Below are 18,042 nucleotides of genomic sequence, written 5' to 3' on the forward strand. Positions count from 1 at the left end.
TGTTTTCTCTCTCTCTCTCTCTCTCTCTCTCTCTCTCTCTCTCTCTCTCTCTCTCTCTCTCTCTCTCTCTCTCTCTCGTTTCTTATTCCCTGTAGATCCGCAAATCAGTTAACAGACTCAGGGCTTCACCACCAGCAGGCATACTTTAGCCTACCAAAGATCTCTGCAAACAGGCCTACACAGTTCAAAGAGCCACCTTTTACAATTCCCTGCAGTTTTTGGCTAGAAGCTGCTTTTCGCAGCCCTGAGTGCAGGAAAAAAGGTGGTCAGTTTAAGTTTTCCTCCTCAGTGGTAGAGCAGCCTTTCTAAGCCTCAGAGAGAAAACTCTGTCTCCTCTCCTCTTCCCTGTACTTACTGGCTGCCTCTTTCAGTCTCCAAATTTAAAATATTTTTTAAATTTAGGTGTAGAACACGAAAAAGAAACATCAGTCATTGACTGACCCCCCCCCCAAAGAGAGAATGAGATGTCAGTCACCAGTGTAACTGAGCCTAAATCTCCAAAGTTGGACTTTGACAGATCACCCCGCAAGCTATATTGTTAACCAACAACTACCCCATTGCTATAGTTTCCCTTGGGTGAGAAATCAGACACACACACACACACAGACACACACACACAGACACACACACAGACACACACACACACACACACACACACACACACACACACACACACACACACACACACGAGAATTCTAACAGCCTTTGCTACCAAAAGCCTCAACATGTGCCTCCTGCAGGTGCTTGCATATGAAGATTCCTTCAATCATCACTAGTACCGCAGACTACAGAAAGAGCTTCAAGGACACTGAGCTGTTTTTTGGAGCCAAAATGGGATACATGAGACCCTTTCTTTAAAACAAACAAACACACACACAAATAAAACAGACAAAAATTCTTGAAAGTATCAACAATGAAGAGGCTTCTTACTATTGTGGTATGATTGAGAATGTTCTCACATGTACACACTTGGTCATCAGTTGATGGCAATAATTGGGAAGGATATGGAACCTTTAGGAGGTGTTAGCATGACAATGTTTAAATGAAGAGCTGCTTACCTCGATCAGTTTCAGAAACAACTTCAGACTCTAACGCTGGATGGGACTTTATGAACTCTGAAATAGATACAAGTATCTGCCATTATACATGCTGTATAGAAATTCTATGCACTAATTGGGTTCATAGTCTACATTTTTAATTTTAATGATTCACTCAAAAGAAAGATGAAATAACAGCTTCCAATATCAAACCCTCGCAATCAGGCACATGGGCTATGGTCACTGAAGGAACCATTTACAGATCCATTATTTTCTCACTGGAACATCTTTTTTGTGTGACACTGTGGATCAAGCCCAGGTCTTAGTATGATAAGCAGGTGCTCCACAACGTGCCACACTCTCCCATTACATGCTTCCCTCTTCTATTCATTTCTATTTGTTGATAGTAGCATGAGTATCTCATCATCTTTTCTTTCATATTCAGTCACCAAGTTTTGTCAGTTGTATCAGGTAAATATGTTTCTAAACTGTCCATTTCACTTCCTTTTATTAGTGATATAATTTGTATTTATTACACAGTTAATCTGCATTGCCATTTCACTATACAAGATCTTTAACAATTCCCTGTTAAATACTAAAAATGTGCAAATGATTTAGCAATCAGTCCTACAAACAGGACCTCTTTCAAATTTGTGCTGCCGACCTCTTTACATTCTATTACTCCAGTTTAATTCTCTAGTTAATGCTGGGTTTTTCCCTTGTTATTACCATCTCAAATGACCAATATTTTCCTTCTCCACTCAAATAAATCCTGTTAATTTTTTTTTTCTTTTTCTGTTTTTTTGAGACAGCGTCTCTCTGTGTAACCTTGGCTGTCCTGGACTCGCTTTCTAGACCAGGCTGGCCTCGAACTCACAGTGATCCACCTGCCTCTGCCTCACAAGTTCTGAGATTTAAAGGCATGCGCCACTACACCCGCTTAATCCTGTTCATCTTTTAAGGTTGCACAGTGTTTAAAACTTTCCTGAGATAAACCAATTTGTGGTCGCACTACAACATTAACAGACCATCATGTATTACTGCATGTTCAAATGATTTATAATGTGTGTGACCTTGAAAACTCCAAACTTGATGAGAGCAACAACCAAATCATAATAGCATTCATATTTTTAGATTATTTATTTTTATTTTGTGTGTTTGAGGGTTTTGCTTGCATATATGTATCTGCACCATAAGTGCGGTATGCCTGCAGATAACAGAAGATGGGCTTCCCGCTGCCAGAACTGGAGTGACAGAGTTGTTAGCTGCCATGTAGGTGTTGGGAATCAAACCCGGATCCTCTGCAAGAGGAATCAGTGATCGTAACTGCTGAGCCATCTCTTCAGCTTGGCATTAATCTTTTATGTTTCCCAAATCCAAACAATAATAAAACTTGTATGGAAATATCAAACTCCCCACTGAACAGTGTCTTCAATTTGTCATTGTATAATTTTAAGTGTAAAAATTAAACTTTAAAAAAATTATACTTTAAATATCAAAGTGTTAATGTACTTAGGAAACTGTACACAGTTCAAACATTTATAAAATATTACCTTCAATTTGCTTTCCCACAGCTTCATAACTTTTCATTGATTCTGATACAGCCTTTTTGTCCCTGTTAAGAGTACCAATAAATAAAACATATCTTCATTAAGAGTTAAGTTACATGCCCCAGTAACTATAATTTACAGACTAGACATATGAAGTTGGTGGAATAAAAGTTAGCATATCATTTATCATTCATCCATAGTTACTAAGATAAATGAATAATAAAGCCATCCTACATTATAAAGGACAAATTTTATAAATTATGTATTCAAGAATATAATTAAGCACACCAATAACATTTAGAACTAGAGTAACAAAACAAATCAGTAGAAAATGATAATATACATTATCACTTGGTGTAGTGCATCTTAGCTTGCCCAAGCCTGAGAGTGAGACAACCTGCTCCAACCCTGTAACTGTGTACCCAGGAGGCAGCTGCTGTGCCTCTCTGAGCTCCAGGGTCTTTAGCTGCTGAAATTTACATATACTAGTGCCTTTCTCTTAAAGCAGTTACTAGGCTACCAGGAGTTACTAAAAAATACTTTGTGTACAGAATAATTTAAATATCAAACTAAAAGGGGCTGGAGAGATGACTCAAGGTTAAGAGCACTGACTGCTCTTCCATAGGTCCTGAGTTCAATACCCAGAAACCACATGGTGGCTCACAACCATCTATAATGAGATCTGGTGCCCTCTTCTGTAGATAAAGCACTCATGTACAATAAATAAATAAATTTTGGGGCTGGAGGGATGGCTCAGTGGTTAAGAGCACTGCCTGCTCTTCCAAAGGACCCGGGTTCAATTCCCATCACCCGCTTGGCAGCTCACAACTGTCTGTAACTCCAGTTCCAGGGGATCTGACACCTCCACACTAATGCACATAAAATAAAACTAAATTAATTATTTTTAAAAATCAAACTGATATATTGTTTACAAATATTCCTGCCTAACAACAAAGATCTCAAATACATGTACAGAAGCCTCTTAATAGTACTGACATAATGAAATTCTCTTCATTCCTGTAAACTAGTTAACAATACAGAGAAATCAGATCAAGAGATTGCATACTGAGCCTTATCCTCTTTCAACTTTGAGTAGTTTTTCTTTTAACAATATAAATGTGCTTTAGCTGGGTGGTGGTGGTGCACACCTTTAATCCCAGCATTCAGGAGAAAGAGGCAGGTGGATTGCTGTGAGTTCGAGGCCAGCCTGGTCTACAAAGTGAGTCCAAGACAGGCAAGGCTACACAGAGAAACCCTGTCTCAAAAAAACAAAAAAATGTGCTTTATATATACTTGATGAAAACTAGTGGTTATAGGTATAATTCTAAACTTGGTTTTATAGTTTTTAAACAAACATAGATTTTTCTAGTAGGTCTCACTTGATCAACTTCTGACATGCCAGACCCAGAAACACAATATTCTCTCTCATCTGTGGCTTCTGTATTCAAATCCTCAAATGTGAGCATACAACATGGAGTAATGATTAAAACCAGGAATTTATAAAGGGACCATAAGCATGGGGTGAGTAGAATGAGAAGAAATAGCAGGAAATAGTAATATGAAATAGAAAATGAAAAAAATATGGAGGAGCTTCAACTAGGGAGGAGGGGAGAAAGGCCAACACAGAGGTGAAAGACAGATGAGGAAAAAATAATACCAAGATTTTTTGATAAATCCTTAAGGAATCATATTATTTTATATTTATCTAAAGTGATAGAAAATAAATACAATTGTATGTATATACATCTATCAATAATCTACCTATCATCTATCAATCATCTATTATCTATCTATCTATCATCTATCTATCTGTCTATCTATCATCTATCTTTCCACTTACCTACTTACCAATCTACCTATCAGGAAGTGATGCTGCATTGTGACAATGAGCCCCACTAGTGAGGTAATGGACTTTAAGAGACAGTCTACCCCTGCCCCGCAGAGGCATTACAAGTATGGCTGCCATGTTGCATGTGCATCAGTAGGTGGCAGAAAGGAGAGCGGCTATGTGTATGCTCAGTGTTTGATCTGGGAACATCTGAATGATTAGTAGCCTAACACTCCTTGACCAAGCCAAAACTGAGGGGCTGGAGAGATGGCTCAGTGGTTAAGAACACTGTCTGATCTTTGTAAAGGACCCGGGTTCAATTCCTAGTACCCACATGGCAACTCACAACTGTCTGTAAGTCCAAGATCCAGCACCCTCACACCAACACACATAAATTAAAATTAAAATATTTTATTTTTTAAAAAAGTTTAAAAAAGAAGCAAAACTGAGATCACTACTAGTTTGTCCCCAGGGGGCCCAGACAGGGAGTTAACCTGAGATGACCACCAGTGTTACTATACTATGTTCAAGTCCAGGAGGAATGAGCTGGAGACTAGCTTGGGGCCATGTGGGCAGTCTGAGTGAGAAATGAGCCTAAGGTGACCACCAGGCCAGTGCCACACAGGCCAGGGGAGGCAGACCAGGCCCAAGATGACCCCTGCCCAAAGCCATAACACAGGTGAGGCATAGCACTCTTGAGACCACTCCTGAGAAGACTCCAGACACTCAGAGACCACATCATGGCTCCTAAATCTCTTTCTCAAAGAACATCTCAGAAAAGGGAATGGAAAGATTGTAAGATCAAAATACCAGGAAGTCTACTGTGAAACAGTGCCTCCTAGAAAAGGTTGTATAAACAAGGGTGGAGAACAATGGCAGTAACATGAACATGTTAATGTGGAAGGTGGAAATTTTTGCAGGGTCCCACCCCTAAACAAAGAATTATGACAATTATTGGCTGCAGGGAGAAGAATTAGCCTGTCTCAGAGATGAGCCCCCTTGATTAGCTATCCAGTGAGAAATGGTCAGTCCTGAATCTATATATACACAAGCAACAAAAATAAACTCAGTACACTGTAAATATATATCTGTGCATACATATACACACATATGTATGTATGTATGTATGTATGTATGTATGTATGTATGTATGTAACAACAATACAGAAAAAGAGGTTAATAACTCAAGGAGGGCATGGAAGGGCACCTGAGAGGATTTGGAGGGAGAAAGAAGAGGATGTGATATAATTCTATTTCAATTTAAAAATATTTGGAAAGCATTCAGAAGCATGTTTATAATCCAAATATTTTAAAGATAAACAAAAGTTTTAAATGTTAGCTTTGTATATTTGTTTAGTGTTTAAAATATGTTTAGTGTGATCCAGAAGGCAATTTGTTTTACTAAATTGAATTTGAATACCCACATGTGGCTAATGTCCACTGTACTGAATATTATCATCTCAGACTATTAAAACCTTAAATCAGAAAAAAGCAACTAAACATTTAGATATCATTTAGTAGTTCTTTGTAAATCAGTAACATTGAGTTAGCTTGCATCCAATGCTAATTACTGATTTTAATTAGTCCTTATAATTCACTTACATGCGTTTAGGCAGTAAGGAGCCCTTTAGGCGAGTTTTCAGATCTTCAACTTTATGAATTAGCTTTGCTATTTGTGCAATGCTTAAATTGACTGATTTATCATCTGATGGAAGATCTCTTTCTGAAATATTTTGGTCTTTACCTATCTAAAGAAACAAAATTGACCAGTTACTGAAGATTCATTTTGATCTCATGCCTCAAAAACATTTCATTATTACTTTTATCAAATATGAATAGCTTTTACTTAGTCTTATATATGACTATCGCCAAACACTAATATAATTATTAAAATATAGTGAAGGGCACTTAGCTATCAACAGAACTGCAACTTACTCAGGATATTTACATGTCAAGCTGGTATTTATTATTTTGCTGTATAAAAATTTTAAGTAAGGCCAGTAACAACAAATGCAACTCCAAATATTTACAAGAACAATTCTAAATTAATTGTTTCACTAAATTTTTCTAAGGAAAAATTGACAAATTCTCATGACTTTAATGCAAATTAGAAAAAGAAAGTGAGTGAATTTTTCATTATTTTTTTAGGAGAAAGAATAATCGGATAAATCTTGTTCTTTACTGGATTAATTCAGAAAACGTATTTGCAAATTACTGATAAACATTTTTGCTACCAACTAATTATTTTTCAACGTAAATCAAAGTGTTACTTTACAATCAATGGTATTTGAAACATTTGACTTATACATACTTTAGACTGATTTTCAAATGGGTCAAATACTTACTAAGTAATCAAGAGTTAAGAAATGTTATATTTACCTCTTCCATTTGGTTGAGTTGTTGTTGAAACCACTTCATTAAAAAGGAACAGAAATGATAGAGTTAATACATCTGTCTGTAACTCTGAATCTGCCAAGCACTATTTCTGACTCACACATCACACAGGGTTCAGAATGGGGCCAGTGAACATACAACTGCAAAGAAAAACTTAAAAACATCTAGCAGCAACCATGAAATGCTGCAATTCCAAAACCTAGGACATCTTTGCTTACTATGCATCTTTCTCTTTAGTTTTAGCTAATTTAAGCTGCAATGAATTGAAGCACATACCTTAAAAAGAGACTCCAAAATCTAGAAAACAAAATTTAAGTTAGTATATTTAAAGATGATAAGTGTCATGCAACTTTTTCAATTTCAAATAAATTTGATAAAATTATGATTTATATTGATAAAATAACTACAAATCTATAGTTCAAAAGCTATAATAATTTCATAGTTATGGTGTTTAGTTCATTTTGTATATACAAACTACTTCTAGAAGAAATAATAGATTTTTCACTCTACAGTATTGTATTTGTAAACTCCCAACTTACTCACATCTAATATTTTGTTTGTGAGATGAGGTTTCCAGAAGAGAGCCACACCTGTGTTGTATGTCTTACAAGGTGTGGTTAACTTACTGAAACACAAACAATGGTGGAGATGTGCGATTTCAAAGGAAAATCATCCTGTACTATCTTAGCTTCCAAGTAGTCATTGGTTGTCAGCCTCTGTGTGACTTTGTATTCTTGTAACTATTAGATTGATCAGTTTCCAATGTATAACCAAATCCATAGGTCCCATCAGCTGAAAGGTTCAGAATGCATCAGCTAACATCTGAGGCCTACAGCAGAGATTTCCCCACAGTGCCATAATCTGCCTACTTGATATTTCTAGAAGAATATTTGAAAAAATACTTTATTTATAACTTTCTTGTTATGTTAGTATAGAAACTTCCTGATTTATTCCAAGACATTTTTAAAGGTATTTTTGAGGTGATTGTAAATATTGTTTTCCTGTTTTCTTTCTATGTATGTTTGTCATTTGTGTATAAGAAGGCTATTTACTTTTGTGTCTAAATTTTGTGTTTATTTATTTTACTTAATATGTTTATGAGTAGAGGTTTTTGGTGGAGTGTATTTGTTCTTTTATAGAGAGAATCTTATCATCTGCAAATAAAGATATTTTAACTTCTTCCTTTCCACTCTAGGCCATTGAATCAGATATTTAGTGGGGCTAGCCATCAGCTGATGACTTTAAGTGACTGTTCTTTATGCTAAAGTTTGAGTTGAGCTAAATTGTGCTTAATGGAGCTGGAGCTTAAAACAACTATATGAAGAAAATCTTCCTGAAGACAGGATTACATGTTTATGTTAATTACTTTTATATTGTTGTGTCAAAACATCATGATAAAGGCAACTTATGAAAGAAAGGGTTAGAGCCCATGATGATGGACCAAAGGCATTGTGTTAGGAGCAGCCTAGAGCTCACATCTTGATCTGAAAGCAGGAAGCAGAGAAAGCACACTGAGAATGGCCTGAGCTTTTGAAATTTCAAAGCCACCTTTGTGACTTACTTTCACCAATAAGGCCATACTTCCTAAGCAGTTCACCAACTGGGGACCAACTTTTCAAACACTGCCTATGTGAGCTGCCCTCATTCAAACAATCACACTCTACTTTATGGCCCCCAAATATGTGTTCATGCCATAATGCAAAATGTATTTATTCTAATTTCAAAAGTCTATAACTTTTCAGTCTTAACACTGTTTAAAAGGCCAACATTCAAAATCTGTTGTCAGACTCAGGGCAATTACTTAACTGTAAAATCAAAATGCATATTACATACTTTCAACATACAATGGCACAGAATATACATTACCATTCCAAAAGGAAAGGATCCACTCACAGTGAGGAAACACTTGACAAATGCAAGACAAAAACATAGCTGGGCAGTCTAAATCCTGTAACTGGTCTGAGGTCAGAGGGCTTCGCTAGCTCCTGGATTCCAGCTCTTCTTCCTGCAATATCTCTCTCCTCTCTTCTCTTCTCTTCTTCTTTCTTCTTCTTCTTCTTCTTCTTCTTTCTCTCTCTCTCTCTCTCTCTCTCTCTCTCTCTCTCTCTATCTATCTCTCTCTCTCTCTCTCTATCTCTATCTCTATCTCTCTGTCTCTCTGTCTGTCTCTCTGTCTCTCCATCTCTCTCTTGATGTTCCCCTCCACTTTGCAGATATCCCAGGGCTCTGACACCTCTAATGTCTTGGGGAGCTCTCCAACACAATCCAGGCTTTACTTTCATACAATGGCCTCTCAAAGTCTTTTGCCCTCCCAGGGCCTTTATGGACAGTCTGCCCTGCCATACATTGTCTGGTCTCAGAAGTGTTCTTTAACCATGGAGTAAGATTCCACATCCCTTTATTCATGTACCCTTCATGACTTTAAAGCCAGAAACAACATGGATGATACTGCCAAGTTCAGCTGCCTGCTTGGGGATGGAGCCTGGTCACTTGACTTACAAATGGAGCGTTCATCTGTTGTTTTTAAGAGCAGAAAATGTCTTAATCCTCCTCCTTCTTTTTTTTTTTTTTAATCCCCTTTCTTTAACCAGAGAAGGGCGCCTAGCTGAGTCAGGTCTTTCCGTCAGGATACCTCAGGCCTCTCTTCTTTTTTTTTTTTTTCCTCCTTTATTAATTTATTCTTGTTACATCTCAATGGTTATCCCATCCCTTGTATCCTCCCATTCTTCCCTCCCTCCCAATTTCCCCTTATTCCCCTCCCCTATGACTGTGACTGAGGGGGATTTCCTCCCCCTGTATATACTCATAGGGTATCAAGTCTCTTCTTGGTAACCTGCTGTCCTTCCTCTGAGTGCCACCAGGTCTCCCCCTCCAGGGGACATGGTCAAAGGTGAGGCACCAGAGTATGTGAGAAAGTAGTATCCCACTCTCCACTCTACTGTGGAGAGTGTTCTGTCCATTGGCTAGATCTGGGTAGGGGCTTAAGGTTTACCGCCTGTATTGTCCTTGGCTGGTGCCTTAGTTTGAGCGAGACCCCTGTGCCCAAATCTGCCTATCATAATGTTTTACTTGTAGGCTTTTAGGACCCTCTGGATCCTTCTACTTTGCCATTCTCCCATGAATCTCTCATCTAGAGTCCCACTAGAATGTCCTCCCCTCTGTCTCAGTTTCCTGGTAAGTGAAGTCTTTCGTAGGACCTGCCCCTTGGGCTAATATGCAGATATAAGTGAGTATATACCATTTGAGTCTTTCTGCTTCTGGGTTAACTCACTCATTATGATCATTTCTAGCTCAATCCATTTATCCACAAATTTCGGGAATTCCTTGTTTTTAATAGCTGAATAGTATTCCATAGTGTATATGTACCATGCCTTTACTTCTTACTGTAGAGACCTTGGCACCAGCATTAAATTTTCTGGTGCATTTTTTTCTTTTAAAACTATAAATTTTGTATTGTGTTCTGCTCTATTTGCTCTTTTTCCTTGTAGACCTACATAAGAGTGATTACTAGTGAAAGGGAAAATTTTTAATTAGCATTAAAGCAACCAGAACAGCAGAGCTCTCTAACTCATAAGTGCAGGTCGACAGGTATGCTAGCCCAAGGTCCTAGATGATAAGTCACAAAGAATGCGGAGATAGGAGACAAAGGCCTACTGAGTGTTCCAGGGACCGGCTGGCCATAAAAGATAGGGAGAATACACAAGGACAAATTCCTGAGAGAAACTGGTACCGGCCATGGTCGAGTGAGTAATGAGTTAAGACCCCTCATCCAATCTTATGGTATCTGCTTAATCCACCCCCCCTTGAGGCCCGCACACAATGTTCCAGGTTTGAGTTTAACCAGATGTGTTGTCAGCTCAGATAAAACATCTACCCTCGGGTTTCAAGAAAAACAGGAACCAAGGACTGTTCCCGTATGATTAAGTCTGAGCTTACCCCAGATCTGCCTACGCAATTTGCTGATGTTAAAATGTTTGAAACAACCAATTGTGTGTGGCCGCGCCAAAACTTCCCACTCCCCCCGACCCTTGCTCATATAAACCCCAAAACCCTGGGCTTCGGGGTCGACCCCTCTGTCTCCTGCGTGAGATACTTGTCGACCCGGAGCTCCGCCAATAAACTGCCGCATGTGTTTACAGCAAGACGGTCGTTTGTGTGTCTTTGAGTGAGCGCCATCCCGAGGCTTGAGTGAGGGTCTCCCTTTGGAGATCTTTCACTAGTAGCTGTGGTGCAAAGTCAATAACAAGGTGCCTTGAATTCTCTTCCACCAAAGAATTTAGTTCACTACTTTTTAATATAGCCTCAGGGAAATTCTCAGGCCTTGGATAGAAAGCAGCTACATTCTTTGCCAAAATGTCACAGGAATGGCTCCTAGTCCAGTAGCTTAATTTGTTCTTCTCTGAAACCATTTGAGCATGGACACCACAGTCAGTATGCTGACCCTAGCCCTGAGTCCAAAGTCCAATACATTTTCCATTTTCCTTTAAATACCGTGTAGTAAGGTCTATCACAGTAATGGCCTACTTCCTGATACCAATTTCTGTCTTAGTTGCATTTAAATTGCTGTGACAACAGCTTTAAATATGTTATCTCCAGCAAATCCCTCCCGGCTGCAGAAGAAGACGTGGAAAGAGTGTAAGAGTCAGAAGGGATGAAAGACACCAGGAGAATGAGGCCCTTTGAACCAATAGGCAAGAGGCATATCAACTCAAAGCGACAGGGCCTGAGCCACGGCACAGGGTCTGAACAGGTCTGCACCACCGGCTCAGTACATACTGTAGCTTTCAGTTTAGTGTTTTTGTTGAACTCCTGAGTATGTGAACAAGTTGGTCTCTGATTTTTGTGCCTTCTCTTTGGCACTTTTCCTTCTGTTGGTTTGTCTTATCTTATCTTTTATCTTGTCTTATTTTGCTATCTTTTGTTGTTAACTCTTAGAAGCCTGTTCTTTTCCAATGAGAAACGAAGAGTGGAATTCTTATGAGATGAGTAGAGGGAGGGGAAACTGTAATCAGGATATATGGTAAGGGAAAATAATCTATTTTCATTAAAAGAGCAAAAAAAAAAAAAAGAGGGGAAATTATAGATGCTTTGCACATTACATTCATTTAACGTTCTCTTCAATATTTCTTTGTCTTTCTAAAGAAATAGTGGCAAAGGACTGCATAGAAAAGAAGAATTAGTGGGGGGATGCAAATTGGTTATCTGGGGCACATGAAGCCAGTCTGAGGTTTCACAGCATGGTAAATGTAGCAGATCTTCCCCACTTCTCTGCTCTGAAGTGGTTATTCTTACAGTTACCTGCATTTGAATTAATATTAGTAATTGTTATTTTCCCCAACACAATATTTGTATTAAATATTTGGGAAGTTCATACAGTGCACCCTGATCTCACTGCTTCTTATTCCTCCCACTCCTGTGCCCCACTCACCACCACCCCAAAATGAAGAAAAGATACTTTTCTTTTTTAAAATTGATTTTTATGTTATATACATTGGTGTTTGTGTGAGAGTATCAGATCCCCTAGAAAAGAGGTAATAGACAACTGTGAGCTGCCATGTGGGTGCCGGGAATTGAACCCAGGTCCTCTGGAAGACCAGTCAGTGCTCTTAATCACTGGGCCATCTCTCCAGCTCTCCCAAAAATAATTTTCAAATTGAAAAACTTGCAGTCTTATTCTAGAAGTCTCCTTTATTATAAACACTTTCATTATTTATTTTAGAAAGTTTTCAAAAATTATCTTTGAATATGATTTATGTATTTTCTATATATTTCTATGTATTTCAAGATATGATTTAAGCATACTTTTTTCAAAATCTATTTCATTATTAATTGAAACTTCTAGGACATACAATAAAATAATTTTATAACATTAAAAAATAAAGAGACACTTATAGAATAACCATACTATAATTTTTGCTTTAGAATTATCATCTAATTAGAAATATTTTCAGAAAAAAGCAGGCATAGCATTTATGGAAAACATCTAATCTAGTGGAAGCTATATAGTTAGTGTTGTATTGAAAAGATATATTTTAAAAATTAATAAAGGAAAACTCAATAAAATGTAATTTAATTTTTATTATATTAATTAATTTTAATATGGGAATCACTATATTTTCATAATAAAATGACAAATACATAGAGACAAAAAGAGAGAAAGAGAGACCATTACCACATCACATACATACAAATAGTGCTAATGAACTTGATTATAAAAGCTATTTTTTAATATTAGTGTATTTAATATATATCAACATACTATATAATTTTGAATATGTAATTTTACTTTTCAATTATACTACTGTCAAATAAAAAGAAAAAAGAAAAATTGCTGTGGCAAAACACCAATGACAAAGGCAGCTTGTGAAAGAAAACATGAACTGTCTTACAGATTCTGAAGGTTAGAGTCTGTGAGGGTGGAGCACAGGCATGTATTTTGATGAACCTGATTGGCTAGACCAGCTGATCAGTAAACTCCATGGATCCATCCAGCCCTATCCCTCATCCCAGTGTAAGGATCAGGATGTACACCAGCCAGCTTTTATGTGACTGTTGTGGGTCTGCCCCAGGCCCTCGTGCTTGCACAACAGGCAGGCACTTTGCCAAGAGAGCCCTCTCTCAACCCTCTGGGTTCTCTACTTGGTAAACAGGTCTATAGGTCAATCTTCATCAAGTAAAATATTGTTTGGATTACAGGGAACTTTGAGAAAAGTTTTGAATTTTTCTTAAATGAGAAACAAACAGAAAAATAATGTTAGAAATGTTTAAAAAGGAAACATTTACTTGGAAAATACAAACAAAAAGTAGTAAGAATATTTGTATCAGATAAAGTAACATGCAAAATAGGAGCACAAAATAGAATTGGCCATCAAGATAAAATAGTCATAAGGAATTATGAGGCAGACAGATGGAAAGAGGAGGAAAGAGGAGGTGGGGAAAGGGCAGAGACAAATGATGTTAAACATTACAAATGAAGTTGGATATATGTATATATTACAGAATGTAAAGTGTATATTAAATATTACTAATACATAGTGTATATAGAAAAGAAACTAAATATTGACCCTCACATATAAATACTGAGTTTATCTTTCATGGTACATAAGAAGACATTATAAAATAGTCAGCCTTAACAAGTCCAAAATATCTTACAAATGTAATAATGACCATGGTGTGTTTTAAAACTCAAGTATATTGGCAAATGAGAAAAATGTGATTTCATTTAAAATTTTAAAATATTTTATTTTTATTTTCTGTACTTGTCTTGTGTGCTTGTTTGTACAAATGCATTACATGTGTGCCCACAGAGGCCAGACGAGGATGCTGGTCTTCTGGAACTTGAGTTACGCACGATTGTGAGATGCCATGTAGCACTGGGAACCAAGTCTGAGTCCTCTGCAAGAGGAACAAATGCCCGTAGCCACTGGGCTGTCTTTCAAGCCATACATTATTTCACTTCCAAAAAATAATAATATAATATAAAATAATAACTTATCAGGGAAAATAATGATATATAAGGAAAAGAAGAAAGTCAAGCAAAACTGTGTAATAGTATTTTTTTTTCATACTGGAAAAGAGTACTATGGTGATCCTTTAAAAACCTGACTTTGTTTTTTTTTAATATTTATTTATTTATTATTTATACAGTGTTCTTACTGCATGTGTCCCTACACACTAGATGAGGGCACCAGATTTCATTATAGATGGTTATGAGCCACCGTGTGGTTGCTGGGAATTGAACTTAGGACATTTGGAAGAACAGTCAGTGCTCTTAATTTCTGAGCCATCTCTCCAGCCTCCTGTCTTTGTTTTTAACATTAATCTGAACATGATTTTGATAATACAAACTTAATTTTTAAATGAAAATAAATATATAGATCTTATTTGAAAGTACATATGACTATTGATACTGTATTTAGAGAAAAGATCTTTAGGTATAAATGTCTACACTAAGAATAAAGAAATATATTTTAAAAATCTAATGACCTTTGTAATTCCCCAAAGGATTAATTCTAGGCTAATATTGCTGGCTGGATAGCACATCACAAATTCTACAACCAATACAAGCTCTCAAAGTTTAAGAGTTTACTTACACTGGGCACTTGGAATACTTACATTACGTTCTTCCTTAACTGCTTCCTCCAGCTGAGCTGCAAATTGTGAACAGCACAACAAAAAAGCATTCATATCATCACCAACCTTCCAAAAAGAACAAAACAAAGTTACTTTCAATTTTAGAACCCACTTGTATATCTACTTATTTCTTAATACATTTAATTGTATTTGGAAATTATTTTAATTTTGTATAATTTCTGTCCCTTCAAACATGGATGGCAAGAAACCATGTTTCAAATGTTATGCCACCAAACCCTCTTAGAAATGAAATGTGGAAGGAAGTAAAGTGATTACACACAATATGTCTCTCCTACCCTCATCTATACAACTGCAGAAACTATAGCATCCCACCCTTACATTCAAGCGACACCACATGCTGGTGAGGATGTGGGGAAAGAGGAACACTCCTTCATTGCTGGTGGGAATGCAAACTAGTACAGCCACTTTGGAAATATATCTGGTGCTATCTCAGAAAAATGGTAATAGGGCTTCCTCAAGACACAGCTATTCCACTCCTTGGAATATACCCAGAAGATGCTCCAGCACACAACAAGAAACTTTGCTCAGCCATGTTCATAGCAGCCTTATTCATAATAGCCAGAACATGGAAACAGCCTAAGTGTCCCTCAGTAGAAGAATGGATAAAGAAACTGTGGTACATATACACTATGGAGTACTACTCAGCTATTAAAAACAAGGAATTCCCGAAATTCATGGACAAATGGATTGAGCTAGAAATGATCATAATGAGTGAGTTAACCCAGAAGCAGAAAGACACAAATGGTATATACTCACTTATATCTGCTTACTAGCCCAAGGGGCATGACCCACGAAAGCCTTCACTTACCAGGACACTGGGACAGAGGGGAGAACATTCTAGTGGGACTCTAGATGAGAGAAGCATGGGAGAATGGCAAAGTAGAAGGATCCAGAGGGTCCTAGAAACCTACAAGTAGAACATTATGATAGGCAGATTTGGGCTCAGGGGTCTCGCTCAAACTAAGGCACCAGCCAAGGACAATACAGGTGGTAAACTTTAAACCCCTACCCAGATCTAGCCACTGGTCAGAACATTCTCCACACTTGAGTGTAGAGTGGGGTCTGACTTTCTCACATACTCTGGTGCCTCACCTTTGACCATGTCCCCTGGAGGGGGAGACCTGGTGGCACTCAGAGGAAGGACAGCAGGTTACCAAGAAGAGACTTGATACCCTATGAGTATATACAGGGGGAGGAAATCCCCCTCAGTCACAGTCATAGGGGAGGGGAATAAGGGGGAAATGGGAGGGAGGGAAGAAGGGGAGGATACAAGGGATGGGATAACCATTGAGATGTAACAAGAATAAATTAATAAAATAAATAAATAAAAAGAAGTGGTAGAGTACTTCTCAACTATACTTTTTTAGATCATGAGTTCAACCCTTAGCACCAAAACAAACAAATAAAAAACAAACAAACAAAAAAAGCGCAATCCAAAACACTGGAAAAGCCACTCAAGAGAGTTGAAAATAGACTAGAGAAGAGTTCCAAGTCACAAGTATAAAGACAGTGCATTCCACTCCACCACTACACACAGTCACCACAAAATAGTCATCAATTTGACAAGGTTTGTAGCTTACCCAAACATGAGCACTACAACATACAGACAAAGACAAGAGACTTGAGCAGATACGCTGAAAAGTGACAATGATAGCCTGTGTGCTTTGTAATTTAAGCTAGCTGAGAGGGATAAAAGGTTAACTTGGGACACAAAATTGGCAGGACCAATGGTCTTCGGGCTCTAGAGAAGCTGAAGAACTGCTGTCATAAATATTAAACAGGCTGCAGGGAAACAAAAGAGGCCATGGCCACTGAAATAAGTTCAAGAACTAACACCTTGTCACCAATGTCTGAGATGAAATATAAAACTATTTCAGTGAAGGAATAAAATTCAGTGAAATGAAGTGCCATATTATAGGGACAGTTCAACACAGATAAGGAGATCGTTAAGAAGTATTACAATGGAGGCTGCAGAGACGGCTCAGGGGTTAAGAGCACTAGCTGCTCTTCCAAAGGACCCAAGTTCAATGTGCAATAACCACATGGCAGCTCACAACTGTCTGTAACTCCAAGATATGACACTCTCACACAGATGTTTATACAGGCAAAACACCAATGCACATGAAACAAAAATAAATAAGTCTTTAAAAAAAGAATTATGACAATGGAGTTAGGAGAATCTGGTCACTACTTGCACACTATTAGTTGCATATTACACATTTATTCTCTTATACCAATAAGGCTTTTTAGTTATTTACTTACTTATTGGAAATAGCAATATATCTCGACTACTACTACTATTGCAATGGCAGCTAAAAACTTCCAGTCTCAGCCAAGCGTGGTGGTGCACGCCTTTAGTCCCATCACTCGGGAGGCAGAGGCAGGCAAATCGATGTGAGTTCGAAGCCAGCCTGGTCTAGAAAGTGAGTCCAGGACACCCATGGTTAACACAGAGAACCCTCTCTTGAAAAACCAGAGAGAGAGAGAGAGAGAGAGAGAGAGAGAGAGAGAGAGAGAGATGTTGCAAATTCTAACAAAATTAATTTCAAAACAATAAAAATGACACCAAGTAAAAGGTGCTGAAAGTCAATGGAACAAACCACACTGCTGAATGTTGCCAGTACAAATACCCCTAGAAGGGGTCAAAAGTGTCACTTAGCAAGATGTAAAAAGAAATGAGATGCCTGATCTCCAGTGCTACTGTCACAAAAAGGAAAAATAAAAATTAACTTCCATACTCTTCAGTGATGGTACAGAAAAGGGGACAAAATAGAATTTGAGGGCCTGAATTCCACAGAACAACCCCCAAAGTATCAAAGAATCCAAAGGCAAACAAACCCATCCAAAGCGGGCATGAAGGAAGCAGGATGGTCTTGCCTGTATACAGTCCCAAAGTATGCTGCCACTGACAGAATCTGGGAGATGAAGAGAAGCCAGCCAGCCCTCAGCAGTCGCATATCCTTCCAGGTTATTGCATAGTGTTTTCCTCAGAATTGAAAATTTACCTCTTGGTTGGAAGAGGAAGCTCTAAGACTCAGGAATTGAGAAAAATGTACACACTCAACTATCCTCTGAAACT

The 18,042-nt window shown here is 37.8% G+C and overlaps 1 protein-coding gene across 3 annotated transcripts in view; it reads right to left on the reverse strand.

Moving 5' to 3' along the window:
• LOC311593606 (coiled-coil domain-containing protein 7-like) overlaps positions 1-18,042 on the reverse strand; it is a 53,121-nt gene that overhangs the window by 26,905 nt on the left and 8,174 nt on the right. For all 3 annotated transcript variants that reach the window (XM_084774951.1, XM_084774950.1, XM_084774949.1), the window contains exons 4-9: positions 14,925-15,008; positions 7,086-7,106; positions 6,795-6,827; positions 6,018-6,163; positions 2,591-2,652; positions 1,059-1,115 (exon numbers count right to left, since the gene is read on the reverse strand). In XM_084774951.1, the coding sequence (XP_084631077.1) occupies positions 1,059-1,115; positions 2,591-2,652; positions 6,018-6,163; positions 6,795-6,827; positions 7,086-7,106; positions 14,925-15,008 (403 nt within the window). The remainder of the gene's footprint in view (positions 1-1,058; positions 1,116-2,590; positions 2,653-6,017; positions 6,164-6,794; positions 6,828-7,085; positions 7,107-14,924; positions 15,009-18,042) is intronic.

This window comes from Acomys minous (assembly GCF_964271855.1).
Source record: "Acomys minous genome assembly, chromosome: 3".
In the NCBI taxonomy this organism is placed as follows: domain Eukaryota; kingdom Metazoa; phylum Chordata; class Mammalia; order Rodentia; family Muridae; genus Acomys; species Acomys minous.